Source organism: Pomacea canaliculata, linkage group LG7, assembly GCF_003073045.1.
Source record: "Pomacea canaliculata isolate SZHN2017 linkage group LG7, ASM307304v1, whole genome shotgun sequence".
Lineage (NCBI taxonomy): Eukaryota > Metazoa > Mollusca > Gastropoda > Architaenioglossa > Ampullariidae > Pomacea > Pomacea canaliculata.
In genome coordinates this window covers 22861444-22876216 of record NC_037596.1, presented here as the reverse complement: position 1 = coordinate 22876216, position 14773 = coordinate 22861444, and the positions used below count along the sequence as shown (strand labels likewise).

The 14773-nt window shown below is 40.5% G+C and overlaps 1 protein-coding gene across 1 annotated transcript; it reads right to left on the bottom strand.

Annotated features, from left to right (window-relative positions):
- Positions 1 to 903: 903 nt before the first annotated feature.
- On the bottom strand, positions 904 to 11669 carry LOC112567541 (multidrug resistance-associated protein 1-like). Its single transcript, XM_025244236.1, is given in 27 exon segments — positions 904 to 1599; positions 1978 to 2079; positions 2407 to 2565; positions 2711 to 2857; positions 3155 to 3238; positions 3241 to 3257; positions 3423 to 3547; positions 3723 to 3922; positions 4163 to 4259; positions 4261 to 4329; positions 4577 to 4673; positions 4676 to 4720; positions 5052 to 5182; positions 5457 to 5552; positions 5844 to 5946; positions 6240 to 6429; positions 6931 to 7098; positions 7310 to 7486; positions 7616 to 7742; positions 8114 to 8180; positions 8388 to 8472; positions 8881 to 9027; positions 9470 to 9607; positions 10254 to 10442; positions 10785 to 10916; positions 11049 to 11238; positions 11485 to 11669. Coding segments are annotated over 27 exon segments (3264 nt in total). The 5' UTR covers positions 11490 to 11669; the 3' UTR covers positions 904 to 1422.
- Positions 11670 to 14773: the final 3104 nt, after the last annotated feature.

Genomic DNA, 14773 nt, shown 5'->3' with positions numbered 1-14773 from the left:
ACGACGTGTCTGATAATTTTCACAGGTCAGGTGCTTTTGACATGTCAAGTCAGGTCAGTGCCCTTTGACATATTACACAAGGTCAGCATCCCTGGCCATGCCGTAGAAAATACTCTTTTTGTCCGCAAGAAGCACGTGGGCGAGTCGTACTCCTTCACCAACCCTTCATCCAGCAGACGAGGATCCTGCAAACAACAGATTAATAATATTGGTAACAACACAGCAATGTTATCAGTTTATTTTTACGTATGTTTATTTATTGTTTTTGTCTCATTTTCACTCAGTCAAGCAAAGCCTCAGCTTTAGAAAAGTTAAGGTCCTTATTCACAATACGTTGACCTAAAGCTCAAAAACAATTATTATTTCTTTTCATTTAATCCTTTTTGTCAAATAACGAATACCTATTCATTTCAGTTAAAAACAACATTTTTTATAATCTTTTAATATTTTCTCTTATTTTTAAATTTGGATAAGACCTAAGACCTTCAATGTTGTTTGAGCTGTTGGTATCTAATTTTTTTGGAGACTTTAAAATAATAAAATGGAAACAACCTTTTCTAAAAAAAAGTGAGTCATGAGGTTAATGTGTCTTCGATACTGATGGATAATAGTTTGGCTTACATCTACTTTTCCTGTGTGTGTGTGTGTGAGAGAGAGAGAGAGAGAGAGAGAGAGAGAGAGAGAGAGAGAAAGAAAGAGTATAAAGTATAAATACAAATCTCTACAATACTTTGTATTATTCGCGCTCAGCAATAAAGGGACGGTAATGTGTTACTGTCGTAATTAACAATAAGCAGGGCAATGTCAATATATCTATAGTGTCTAGCAGCTTACTTTGTGCTAGTAAACATGTTTTTATTTTGTTTTCGTCTACACGTTAAAGCAGCCAACGTGTGAAGCCCTTCCCATAACCGACACTAGAGTGACGTCACACTGCACCTGTCGTAGTCCATGATGGTGTTGAGGCGGTGTGCGATGGTGATGATGGTGCAGGAGCTGAAGGCCTCACGGATGGTGTTCTGGATGAGGGAGTCGTCTTCCATGTCAACGGCGGCCGTGGCCTCGTCCAGGACCAGGATTTTGGTCCGGCGAAGCAGTGTTCCTGGCCAGACACACCAACTGCCGCTGACCTACGCACTGTGATCAAGGCAAATAAGAGGATTTAAAGAAAATGACAATCATACCAAAAGAAGACTTAAAGGCAAATTTTGATGGAAAACCCAGCTGTAACTAAGATGGCCAGTTGCTTCACATCTTGCAATAAATATGACATTGGATGTGCTTATTTTTTTTAATTTCTTTGTTTTTATTTTCTGAGGGTTCAGTACAAGTAAATTATCCCACATTCTTTATTTTAGTTTATACTTTACCCCCACAAGTAATAAGAAATATTGTTTTAACCAGTTTAGGAAAAATAAGTGTTTAATTAAAACTTCGTAATTCATTCAGTTTCTTTCTGTGCGCACCTGCGTGCGTGTGTGTTTGTGTGTTTGTGTGTTGGTCAGTGGGTGACTGATTTTGTAGAAATCCATTACCTAGCCTGAGTCCCTCTTCTCCGACCTGGTGGTTCAGTTGTTCTGGCAACCCTTCTACAAAACTCTACAGAAGCAAAGCACCAATCAGACTTTTTCTTTAAATTCTTTACCATACTATTTGTTTCGGTAATTTGCTTATAAAATTTGTGTTTGCTTCTGTGAAGTGGCATTAACCGTTTTAATATGAGCAGCAGTTTATGAAAGTATTTAATAAGACTAAATAAGTGAAGATGGACGTTCAAAGATTACTAAGAATACCATTTGCCTTGATCAGTAGACTTTTAAACTTCTTGTTTCTCTTTAAAAGTACAATTACTGTTGTTAAATATAAAATGTGTGAAGCTAAAATTGGAAAAAGTCCTTGGCGAGTGCAAAAATAAAAACCTACAAAGAATAGAAACAGTTTTAAAGGTAAAATATTTATTTAGAACATAGTAAATACTTTTAGATGGGCACTTTCTAAAGCTTTCCATATTTGGTCATCTGAATATTGGTCCAGCGGGTCAAGGTTTATTCGCAGAGTGCCAGAGAAGAGCACGGGATCCTGAAATTACACAAAGGATGAAGGTGAAATCTTTTATAAAAATAGTTGTATATTGTATTTATAGAGCTGTTTATTTACCGGCCGTCCTGCGGGCAACCCGTGAACCATGAACGGTCACTAATTCATTTCTGGACCTTCCCTCTTTCTCGTACTTTCACTATTGTCTGCTTGTTATTTTAAAGATGGAGGTTCATACGTGAAGTTTGTAAAACGTTGCGACTATGAATGATTTTTGTTTTTTTTTTACATGGCATACAGGAGCTCATTAACTCTGATTAATTCATGTTCACATCAGGCGACAAAATGTCTCTACAACTGGGTGCTGACCTGTGGCAGGATGGTGATGCGAGAGCGCAGGTCGTGGAGCCCGATGTCGGCGATGTTGACGTCGTCGATGCTGATGTTGCCGTTACAGGCCTCGATCAAGCGGAAGAGAGCGAGAGTCATGGAGGACTTACCTGCCCCTGTCCTTCCAACCATACCGACCTGCGCAGAGGATCGAAACCTGTCAAAATCTTTTAGACTATTTTTCGATGCGGATGTTGCAAGCGCTTAGAATGTGTACGTGCATGTGGATGTACGAGTTCTAATATGTAATACGGAATGGAAGTTTACACCTGTAAAAGTTCACCTTTTGACCAGCGTTGACAGTGAAAGTGATGCCCCGCAGCACGAGGTCAAGGCCGGGTCGGTAGCGCGTGCTGTAGTCACTGAACACAACCTGACCTCTCTCGGGCCAGGAATGTTCTGGACGTTGGAGAGGATTTATCCATGGTGCCTGCGGATGTTTAGACGAGTCAAAAATACAAATAAACAAAACTTTTTTACACCCATTTTAACTGAAACTAAACTAAGCTGTTTTGGAGTAATTTATAAATATTTTGAGACAGATATAGATGTTTAATAATGAAAGACAGAATAAGGAAAAGAAACAAATGCATAAACGACGAAAAGATTTGATAGTTGTGTCACCTATGTATATCTGCTAACTTGAGCGGAAACAAGAAGAAACCTCCTTACATTTGGTAACCATAGTTACTGCAGTCTCTCGTAGGTAAGTCCCAAGCATGCTCACCTCTGGTTCCAGCTCTGAGTATTCCTTCACTCTCTCTACTGACACGATGTTCGTCTCCACGTCGATCATCTGTCGGACCATAACAGGTTATGTAGTACGAGATCTGCGAGGGTCAAACACAAGATGTCATTGACTATCTCCAGTCTCCTCTTAGGAGTAGCAATGGTAATAATTATAATATTACAACGACCTACTATGATTATAATCAAAAGCAGTCGCAGGTATGCTGCACATACACAACCTGACATGTTCTTTTTTTGCTAGTTACCTGCATTGCGTAAGACACGGTGAGACCCACAGTACCTCCTCCTGTCCCAGGGGTAACGGTAGTAACAGATGGCGGCACCGAAGATGATAAGATTTGCGATTAGTTGCAAGTTTGTTCCAAACCATCTGGTGACAAAGAGCAGGTGTTGGTAGGTTAGTACATAAATACTAGCCATCTGTCTAGCTTTCTTTTTTTCTCCTTTTTTGTCTCTCTCTCTCTCTCACTCAAGCACAGAATGACCTTTCTTCTTTTTCTCATTTCTTGAATCATCTATTCGTTTTAAAAGCCACGTGACCTTACCTATATGCACAGATACTAGCGAAGTACAAGGACTGGTTTCTGTCCACCCGTCGTTTTATCTCCTCGATGAAGCGGTCGACTGCTCGGTAGGCGCGGATGGTGGCGCCGCCGCTGATGGTCTCGCTGAAGTGGACGTAGATGGGGCTGTGAGTGACCGACTCCATCCTCTTCAGCTGCCGGGACGTCGGAAAGTAGAAGCTCTGCGCGACCACAGTCATAAATTATTAGAAAATTGCGCGTGCCATAAAAAATACTTTGTGACCCTCTAGCTAAAAACATATTCGTTGCCTGAGATGCTTTATAAGATAATTTGTTTCTGTTTCATAATTTCTCATACTGAAGAGCAACAGTTGTTCAAAGGTTGCGAAGGTTGAGGTGTTTCCAGTACAAGAAGTGATTCCTAAGACACCTGTAATGAATTGTGCAGGTAAATTTGTTACCTGCAGAAAGAAGTACAAGATGAGGGCAGGAATGATTATGATGATGAAGAGAGGTGTGCAGATGGCGATAACGATAATGGTGACAAGGAGCAGCGTCCCAGATGTAAAGGAAGTCGCAGAAGGATTTGGGAAGATTGTTGTCAATGGTCTCCATGTCACGTGATAATCTGCAAATGTTTTGTGATAATTAAATATCCTTTATTATGGAGTCCTTAGGTTTCTGAACAGATGGAGTACGACAGACAGACAGACAGACAGACAGACAGACAGACATACAGACAGACTGACAGACAGACAGACAAACAGACAGACAGACAAAGGGATACTTAGACTTCTCTGGACTAACAGAAAGCAAATTAAAGCAAACATCTGAAATAAACATAAAAGTTCAAAGCGTATATTTAACTACGCCACCTGTTGACAATTCGTCCAACTGGGGTCGTGTCAAAGAAGACCATTGGTGACCTTAGTACACTAGCAAGAAGTCTGCTGTGAAGATTTTTGGAGGCACAACCATTCGAACCCACAGCAAATAGTGGCCCAGGACCAGCGTGAGGACTGCGCAAACACAGTATGGACAGAAATGCAAGATATTGTCTACATTGCACCTGTCTACATCCGTCTATATATGTATGTATCACTCAGGTATCACTGTTTGCAAAAAGCTTCAACTTCGTTAACAAAAAAAAAATGGTCATTGCGTTCATCAAATATCTTTCTTTTGACTTTTTTTTTGAACAAGCTTCAAAACATACATTGCGCGATCCCTAACATTCCAAACACCGTCAGGTAGTTGTGGTTCCTGGCATTGTAGTCGTGCCGCAAGGTGGCGTTGCTATAGCGACGGCAAGGACGGGGTCGTCGGTCCAGCGGCTGAGCCAAAAGTTACTCGAGGCGATGGCGGCTTGGTAAAGAAGGAAGAACAAAATGGATGCCGTGAAGGGTACGGCGCCCGCTGCTCGTATGTAGGTGAGAAACACGCTCCACTTCACCTGGAAGACAGGTGAGACAACTGGACAACTAAGGTGAGGACAGTTGTCTTTTGAATGACATTCTGATCGATGTCCATCTTTCTGTTAATTGATGTGACAACCTACCGTAGGGTCATGTCAAGTGCTGAGTGCGTGCTTCTCTATAATCATGATTCTATGATATATAAATAAATTGTACATTTGTTCTTTTTTTAAATGTGCGTATCTATTGTCTTACACATTTACTACTGCTCTACATGATGTGTATCTGTCCACATACTTTCCTTTCTCGATCGTCTCCCCCTGCACCAGTTGTCCATTACCCTCCCGTAGCTTTTCGTCCTCCAGGTGGCGCTTGCCAGACTCCATTTTCGTGGATTGTATGAGCGACGACGACATTGACTTTTCGTCTAGACTTCCTGCATAAACATTGTGAATTGCTCTTTAAATTTCACATTTTAGGTAAGGACTATCTTCCCGAGGACGTCCAATTGTCATCTTTTAAAATTCTTGTGCCTACTTTCTCTTTAATCCCAAGTGTGATATTTTTAAAATTTTTTATGTTTATTTTCCTATTTACCTTTTTCAATACTGTCTCTCGTCCTTAGAATTACTGATGACTGAGAGAAAAAGGATTCCCGGCAGTGATTGCTGGGGATGAAACTTTAAAATCACAACAAAAGTAGTATGCTGTCTTCGTGCAAACTAACCTGAGCTTAATGTTGGACAGACGTGTCACATCATCACCGGAAGTTGCGCTGTCGAAAGTCGCCGTCTCCGCGTCTTCTCGAATCTTGTTGATTAGCATCGAAACTACGAGAGGATGCACAGAAAGCCAAACACCTGTGATCTTTCTTTTTGGATTTTACAGGGTTTGAAGAATGAATCAGGTATGTAATCACAGACAAACATGTCATCGTTTTATGATTACTATACTTTTTAATAAACCTGAGAAAAAATAATTCACATATTTCAAAAGAGGCATCATTACACCCAGACTTCTTATTTTAATAATACTTTACATAATAAATAAACAAGGTAAGCAACAGGTTTCTAAAGAATGACTATAGGTAGGAGAGAGAATCTTAGATCATGTGACCACTGACTCTCAGGGTCTTCCTCTTCCTCCGACTCCTCCCTCTGTTGAAGATGAAGCTTGAGGAAGCGAGCGAAGGGTCCGTCGTGGGACATGAGAATGTCGTAGCTGCCTTTCTCCGAGATGCTGTTGTCGGACAGCACGATGATCTCGTCAACCATCGGCAGCCAGTGGATGCCGTGTGTCACCAGCACCCTCGTCTGGTCGCACAAAGACAAGAAACTAAAAGTAGTGAAACAGATGACTATTGGCTGATGGTACAGGGTCAGGATGTATGACTAATCCAACAGAGAGGATGACAGGCGTCTTGACGGAAAGACAGACAGGATAGTAGAAAGTTAATGGTGTGTCAGCGTGGAGACTGTCACGGCAAGAAGAACGAGAACCAGAAAGACGAAATAGATGATAATTGGCTTGAGTAAAGAGAAAGATTTCAGATAATCGATAAAAGACATCGAAAAGTCCACAAAGTATCAAATTATTTCCTAGACATAAAATAAAACGTCTGTTAGAAAATTAATCAATATCTTAAAAGGAGAATAACAAAAAGAAAGAAAGAAGAAAACAAGAAAGAGAAACCAAAGCAGATATATGCTTTCATAGTGTAGAAACAAGTTTCAGCGTTTCAGATAAAGTGAGATGAAAGTTTTGTAATGTAAATATTTGTGTTTGTCTCGGATGCTGCTTCGGCATCACGTGACCTTGTGTCGGAGCAAGCCGTTGGGGCCAATGACCTCGGTGAAGATGTGTTTGCCCACGTGCGAGTCCACGGCGCTGAGCGGGTCGTCCAGTAGGTAGATGTCGCTGTCACTGTACACGGCGCGGGCCAGACTCACTCTCTGCTTCTGACCCCCACTGAGGTTGATACCCTGACACACATACAGACACATCATCATCATCATCATCATCATCATTCTTGTATTCCTCATCGGTCTCGTCCTTGCGGCGCTGTCCTCATTATTTATTTTTTTGACATGATTGTTGTTATGTAGTCATCGGATTTATCATTTGTTATTCAAAAATAAACAACAAAGCTTTAAAACAAAGGATGCAAAGTATGTGAAGATCAACTGTACATACCTGTTCACCAATCTCAGTCATGTCTCCAGCAGGCAGTATTTCCAGGTCGGGCTCAAGTGCGCATGCTCGCAGGACCTGTTGATATCTTTTTTCGTTGAAGAGTTTCCCGAAGAGGACGTTGTCACGTAGTGTTGCGTTTTGTATCCACGCTTGCTGAGGGACGTAGGCCACAGAACTCTGAAACAGATAATTTTTCTCTTCTTTTAATTATTGTTGAAAACATTTTCAATCGTGTCAATGTTCTCACGGACATTATGAATGGTTTAGTGTGGTGTTCCTATCCTGCCGCTCGTTATTGTTGTTTACCTTGATAGTTACTTCCCCTGATATTTTCTTGGTTTCTCCGAGTAAAGACGAGATCAACGACGACTTTCCACTACCCACGTGACCCACCACCGCCACGAGACTGCCGACTCCGATGTTGATGTCGATGCTGAAATTATTAACCGTGCTCTTAGAATAAAATGTCAGAAACCTTTCAGCCATCTATACTTTTTCTTACAATAAAAAACAATTAACCTTACAATTGGAAAGAGGCAAGAAAATATTTTTACTTAAAAAAATGAAATTTTCAACATTAAGCAATAATTAAAAATAAACAACAGTTGAAAATTTTTTTGGAAAAGATTGCTATTTTTTTCTTGATATGCATAACATTTAGCAGTTCAACAGGTCAGAGACCTATTGCAACTCAGAAGAATTGTATTTAATTTCACGCAAATCTCGCTTTATTCTATAAACCGGAAAAGCTAGAAAAACTATGAACAAATACTTTCTCGTAAAGACAGAGAGACAAAAACTTACTTCTTCAAGACAGGTTCGTCGCTGCTTCCTCTGGTGAACGTTCCGTTGCGCACAGATATGGCGTTCACTGTTCACAAGATAATGTAAGCCATGCAACATAAAGTCGTGTTGTACAACTGCTAAAACACTTCTTTAAAATTGTAAAACATTAAACAAATTCTAGTAAAAAATAATTGATGATGATGATGATGACGACGACGACGAAGACGATGATGATGCCATCGTACAAGAAGGCAAGTAAATATTTTACATTCTCCCTTCCCATGTAAATTACCTGCATCGACATCACGAGTAACGCTGGTTGTATCAAGGTCTTCACAACACAGAAACTTGTTGATCCTTTGCACTGACACCATAGACTAGGGATGATAAAAATATAAAAGAAAGAAATCATCAAACATTGTAGGTCAGCAAACGGCAGATAAGTTATATTGAAATTTAAAAAAATAAAAAGAACAAGGACATGACACAGAAAGGAAAACAAACAAATGACAGTTAAAATAAAGAAATAAAGACAAAAAATAAATAAAAAAAGCAAGAAACATAGAAGAAGAAAAAAACCCAAAGATTTAAAGAAAACGAAAGAATGAAGCACACCTAAAAACAATAAACAAAAACAAACAAACAAACAAAAAAACAACAAACACACCACAAAAATGAAAAACGATAAATACAAACGCAAAAAAGAAACAAATAAAACGTGAGAAAACATTAGAAGGAGAGAAACTACAGTTTAGTTCTGAGCTCGAGTGTCAGCAGCCACCGACCTCAATGACCAATGACATGATTGATGACAGCCCGGTGAGCGGAAGTTTCAACATGTTGTACAAGGCCAAGGTGACGAAGCCCCGCCTAGCGTCCAGGTGGTTGTCAGGGGAGACCATCACAAACACTGTGAAGGTAGCCAGGGTTACCTTTCATAAAAACAAACAGTTTTCAGAAGATAATAGAGAGACAAAAAAATCAAACACGACAAACAAGGAGAATTTTTATTTTACTGCTCCAACTTTTATTTCAGGCAGAAAACTTTATTTATTTAATTTATTTTATTTCATATTTTAACAACCCTGTTCTATTAAACGATCGATTAATGAGTTTAATCAATAATATGAGCAAGAACACCTTATACCCATACTTTTCTTTAAATCTCACGAACTTTAAAGCCCACCGACATCAGGAAGCTTGACACCAAAATGAATGACAGCCTCTAAGCACATCATCCAGTTTCTCTTCTTAGTCTTCGAAACGTTTAAAATGTAAGCTTTTCTTTGTTTCTATTTTTGTATTTTCATCTAGTTTTCTTTATTTGACATAGTCCCCTACCCTGGATTCAAAGAACATGAAGGTGTGACTGACCAGGTAAGGTGCGAAGTTCCAGCACACCCCCATCAGGACATTCAGGTGGGCGATTCTGAGCAGGACCCTCGTCTCCTCGTTCCTCAAGTCTGTGATCATCTTCTCGAAGGAAGGTTCCCAGGCGTACAGCTTCAGCACCTGAGGACAGGTGTAGTAAGACGAGTTCAAAGTTTAAATAGCATTAAATGATTACAGCTCTACGGAAGTCTCTTGCGCTCAACAGTTCTTTGATGACAGCAGTGGATGCGTTTCTTGATGAAAAGGTTTTCAAAATAACTGTAAGTCAAATCTGTTGATCAGTAACAAATCTCAAGCCCTACTGACAATGACATGTTTATTAAAACTGGATTACCTGCGAGGATGTTGTGTGTTAACATAATAAACCCACGCTATATGATCGCTGTTATCTTTCCTCTCCCTTTCGTACTATCCTTGGTTCTGACTTCACGAAGCTTTAAGAAGTCTCTACTTCAGCATTGTAATATAAAGAAAAAACATTGTTGTTATTCAAATGATTTAATTAAACATTTTATACTCTGAAAATTTACTTATATGTTGTAAAAAAAATAATAATGTCTCCTCCAGAGAATAAGGTTAATGCCATCAAGAGAATACTTGGGAAGATATTGAGTGATCTTGGGAATGCAAAGAAATGTTATTATATGAAACTTGTTTTACAATTCAACTTTTAGAGATTTTTACTTCACTTTGAGTGAATGATACAGAAAGAGTGCTGAAGGTTCACAGAGAATAGAGATAGAAAGAGAGATGAATAGTGAAATACCTTTATTCCTCTCAGCACCTCATTGGTCAGTCTCATTCTGTTGTCTTTGAACTTGAGGTTGTTGATGATGAGCTTCTGCTGACGACCGGCGATGTAGGAGTTGAGGGGAACGAGAAGGAAAATCACGATGAGGCCGGCGAAGACTGAGGGGCCGATGTAGAAGTAGAGGAAACCGAAAACAATGATAACGTTGGATACAGTGACCGGTGTTACGTCTTAAACCATGGATGTGAGGAAGAACTACGTGTCTTTAAGAACATTAGCAACCAGTTAGTGGTAGAAAAGTAAACATGGATTGACCTTAAGTCTAACTATTAGTGTCTCTGAAACTAAACATGCAAAAAATTATTTCTTAATAAGAGCAGCTTATTGGAGACATCACGACTAATTAGACTACAGGGAAAAAAATGTGAGAATAGCGATGTCCAAAGGCTTGTGAACATGAGAACTTTTGCCTTAGACTCTAGGAACTAGAATATTATTATCAATTAAACCAACTTTTCTGAAGTAAAGTTTCTGCATAATTTTTACCTGTAAAGGTGTGGTCAGGGCGTAAGGGAGGAAACCCATGATGGTTTGAATGCGTTGACAGTCAACCGAGATGAGGTTGATGATCTCCCCGCTGGTGGCCAGTCGCTGAGCGGCGCTGTTCATCGTCAGCACCTGAGACAATAGAACAAACATGTTCAGCTGATTAACAATGATTTAAGTACCGGAAGGCGATAGTACTATGAGCACAGCATTCATAAACACAGTCGGACATTTGTTTAAATGGATGAATAGACATGTGCTCACCTTTTTGTAGATGACGGAGGTGAGGATGGTCTTGAGCTGCATGCCAGCCACCTGTGAAGACCAGAAGTTGCGGTCGAAGAGCAGTGACTTGAGCATCTGCACCAGGAAAAGTAGGACCTCCAGCAGGAAGGAAGCAGACCACAACTGGTCGTCGTTGGCGTTAGTGCTGCTGACCTCCTCGATCATCAACCTGGTGTGTTAGATGTCAATTGTTAGGACGGCGCATTTTAGTAGCCCTCTACCTTCCAAGATAAACAAAAAACACAATAATAAAGGCCATTAATGTATGTTGTCTTATGAAATACTAAGATAACGGTTATACTTCAATGTTTTTGCAACCTGTGTACACCTTACATGCTATGATACTGTTGACTACAATTAATGTCTTAACATATTTATGGAAATGAAAAGCAGATCATGATGCCCAGGCACATACCCCATTATGACAAAGCTTAAGATGAGGAACCCGTCAGAAACCAGTTTCTGAAACATCGCGAGGATCATCCAAGGTCCCACGAGCTTCAGCAAGACTCGGAGGCGACGGAGGTTTCAGGTCGTCGTCGTCGTCCTCTGGCCGGTTGAGGGTACCATAGGCTGTCCCGGTCCCACCCCTTTGTGTGCTGACGGGGAGCAGCTGTACCCAAGGATTTCATTTGTGGTGTGTATGGCGGTGGTGTGGTGAATGTCCGCTGTGTGGGTTTGCATGGAAGTGACGTCATTACACGGGCTTTGCCTTGATGTCCTCCCTACACACACACAGAGAACAACAAGGAACCTGCTAAAAGATACTTGAATGTAATTTGTTTTTTCTTACATATGCTCACTTCATATAGTTTCGGTAAATTTTCTTTCTTTTTTTTTCTTTTCTTCGCAGTCTCTCCGTTATTTGCTGGAGCTCAGCAAAACTGATTCTAAGCAGCTGCGAAGTTGTAAAGTTGTGTGTGTGTTGTTGCGTTTTTGATAATTACGGTTAATGTTTAAGACTATTGTTCGGAAGATATTCGAGTATAATTATTTACAGAAGGCAGGGATTAAAAAGTATGATTTATCTCTTTCTCATTAAAAAATCAATTATTTTTAGTATCCTAAAGTAAGTTACTATTTTTAATTATTTTATTAAATAGACATTAACCGTTTGAAACAATACATTGCAGCCACTACGTGTTCTTTGGTTTCTGAACTTGTTCTCCTCCATCGCCCACTCTCGTTCAAAAGAAGCGACAAGGACGTCACTGGTGTCACGTGGATGAGGTCATTTTTGTCCCCTCTATGTCTTTTGCCACTCCAAGGTTTTCGGACCTAGAGGGAGAGACATTGGTAGCAGCGACGGATAAAGTAGTGTACCCAGAAAATAAACCCACAGGGGCTCATCCTGGCGCACGCGACCACGTACCTACACTGCCATTCACAGTTGGGCAAAGAAGTGGACGTAGACGAAAAATAACCACAAGAAGGCGACAAACAAACGAATGTGTTTACTTGTCATCCACGTGGGTATATCCGACTAGGGAAGCGCTGTTCCTCTGGCATGGACGCTTGTTTTAAGGAAGCAGTATGGATGCTCGTTTACTTTTCGTATTTCTCGCGGTGTTTAATACTCAATAAATTAGATTTACGGGCAACTTAAAACGCAAAGATTGTTTCTAAATCCTTTTCCTTAATAATACCTAAACTATAAATGCTTTTACTACACCTTCTGCAGTCGATGGTATCCATTCTGAGTTCCCAGGGCTTCAGAGTTGTGTGTTAAGGTGACTGTTATTCTCTTTTTATGGCGCGAGGTTTCTCTCAAAATGTTCCAGGAGGTCGTCTTTATAGTCCTGTGATCCACAAATGTAGATCATGTATTTTGTCAACATGACTGACAGACTTTTCGTTTTGTGTTCTAATATTTGTGTTGCTGTTCTCTGATCCAATACCTTACATTATTTCTCTGGCGTGTGTTGCTGAAACATTCAAGACAGTTGAGTTGTTTTTGGTTCTGTTGCTCGTCAATTCCCCCCCCTTGTTTTTTTGTGTGTGTTTTTTTTGTTTTTTTGTGGTTGTGTTTTTTTTGTTCTTTTGTTTTGTCGTGGTGGTTTTTTTTTGGGTTTGCGAAAATTCACTTGACTCGTCGGGCTTTATGTATCTTGTGTTAAATACACAATGTTTTCAACTTATTGCACTATATTGCCTTCAATGTTTCCTGACAGGATTATGTTGACATTTTACAAGAAAAACTAGAACCACTGTAAAAACACCCCTTTGGTTTTTCTTTATTTTGTAAAAAGTGTTTTATGTGTTTTTAACAGTGAGACTTAAAATATTATTATGTAATGTCGACTGAAGTAACTCTGTTTATGTAGTTGTGGTTCTCATGAACTTTCATGCAGTCGCCGTCTAAGGTCCGTTGTCAACTTATTGTCTTATTTTTAAAACCCTCTTCATGTGGCCGTGTAGGGTGGTTGTCGCACTCTGGATGCGTGTTGGAGATTACTGCAACCGGAAGTGATGACCTGACCGTCGTCGGCTCATGCTGTGTAAGGGGGCTGTACAACTAAGTATGGCGGAAAGATTGGTTTTTACTGGATGAGGCTCGATAACATAACAGAAATGCTTTGAGAATAAAGCTCGTTTTATTTGCTAGCGGTGAAGAGAACGAAATTGTAAAATTAAGGTCGTAACAGTTCAAAGATTAAAGACGGATGTTGCCGATCAAGGATAGTTGACCGCGATAACGTTACACTAATATCAAACAGTACGAAACAATAAGTATTATGGGTTGTATGAGTGCGCGTGCAGTGGCTCATCACCATGAGTGCGCAATGTGGTGTGACGTCATCGAATTTTTTTTGCTCGTGCAGCAACAGCGAACTCGATACGTTACCAGCCTGAGGGCCCTGGCAGTACCGTGTGTGTGGTGTTGTTCCTGCCGCTGTCTGCCAGGACGACAGTTTTGTTCAACGCACGTGCTCACCACGTCTCGCATCACGCTGAAACTGTCGTCATGGAAACAACAGTTATGCGGACAAGTCCTCTCCTCACCGTCACGTATCGTCTTTTTGCTAGTGTCTGTTTTTGATGTCAGTCATAAGTTGGATAGTTTGTTAAATTTAAATAAAAGAAAATTTAAGTAGGACGAGGATAGTTCTAGCCTCTCTCTCCTTCTCACTTCTCCCACTCCCTCCATATGCATGCGCCCACCTGCCTGTCCGTTTTCTTCACTACTTTGTAGGAAGGGTCTTTGCACTTTCCATGATGCAATCATTCTGGTTTCTAACATCCAACGGCGTGCTTATTACAGCTACTTATTAGCCAGTGCTGCCTAGTTTCTATTAACTCTGCCTGTCCCTGAAGCTGAGGCACGCGGCTTTAACCATGTGTACGTCTATTGATAAATCACTTGAGCCAGCCGTGCGCGCCTGCACACACACCACACATTTTTTCAGATAAACCTCGTCTGGTTGGTGCGTTCAACCAGTGACATTGACGTTGGAGTGACTTTCCCCTTTCCTGGCCAGCACCACAGGAGAAGGGCAGAGGCACCACAAGCTGTGTGTTGTGTTCACCAGCACCGTGTGAGGAGCGCTGTCGACGTGGCCAACCGTGTCTGTGTTTTAAACTGGAATTCTGGTAAGTTGAAGTCGCTGACTGATGTGTGTGTGTGTTTCAATATATGTGCTGCATATCGGGAAAAAGTTGTTGCTGTGTTTATGTCATTACAGATCAGCTATTATTAATATTTT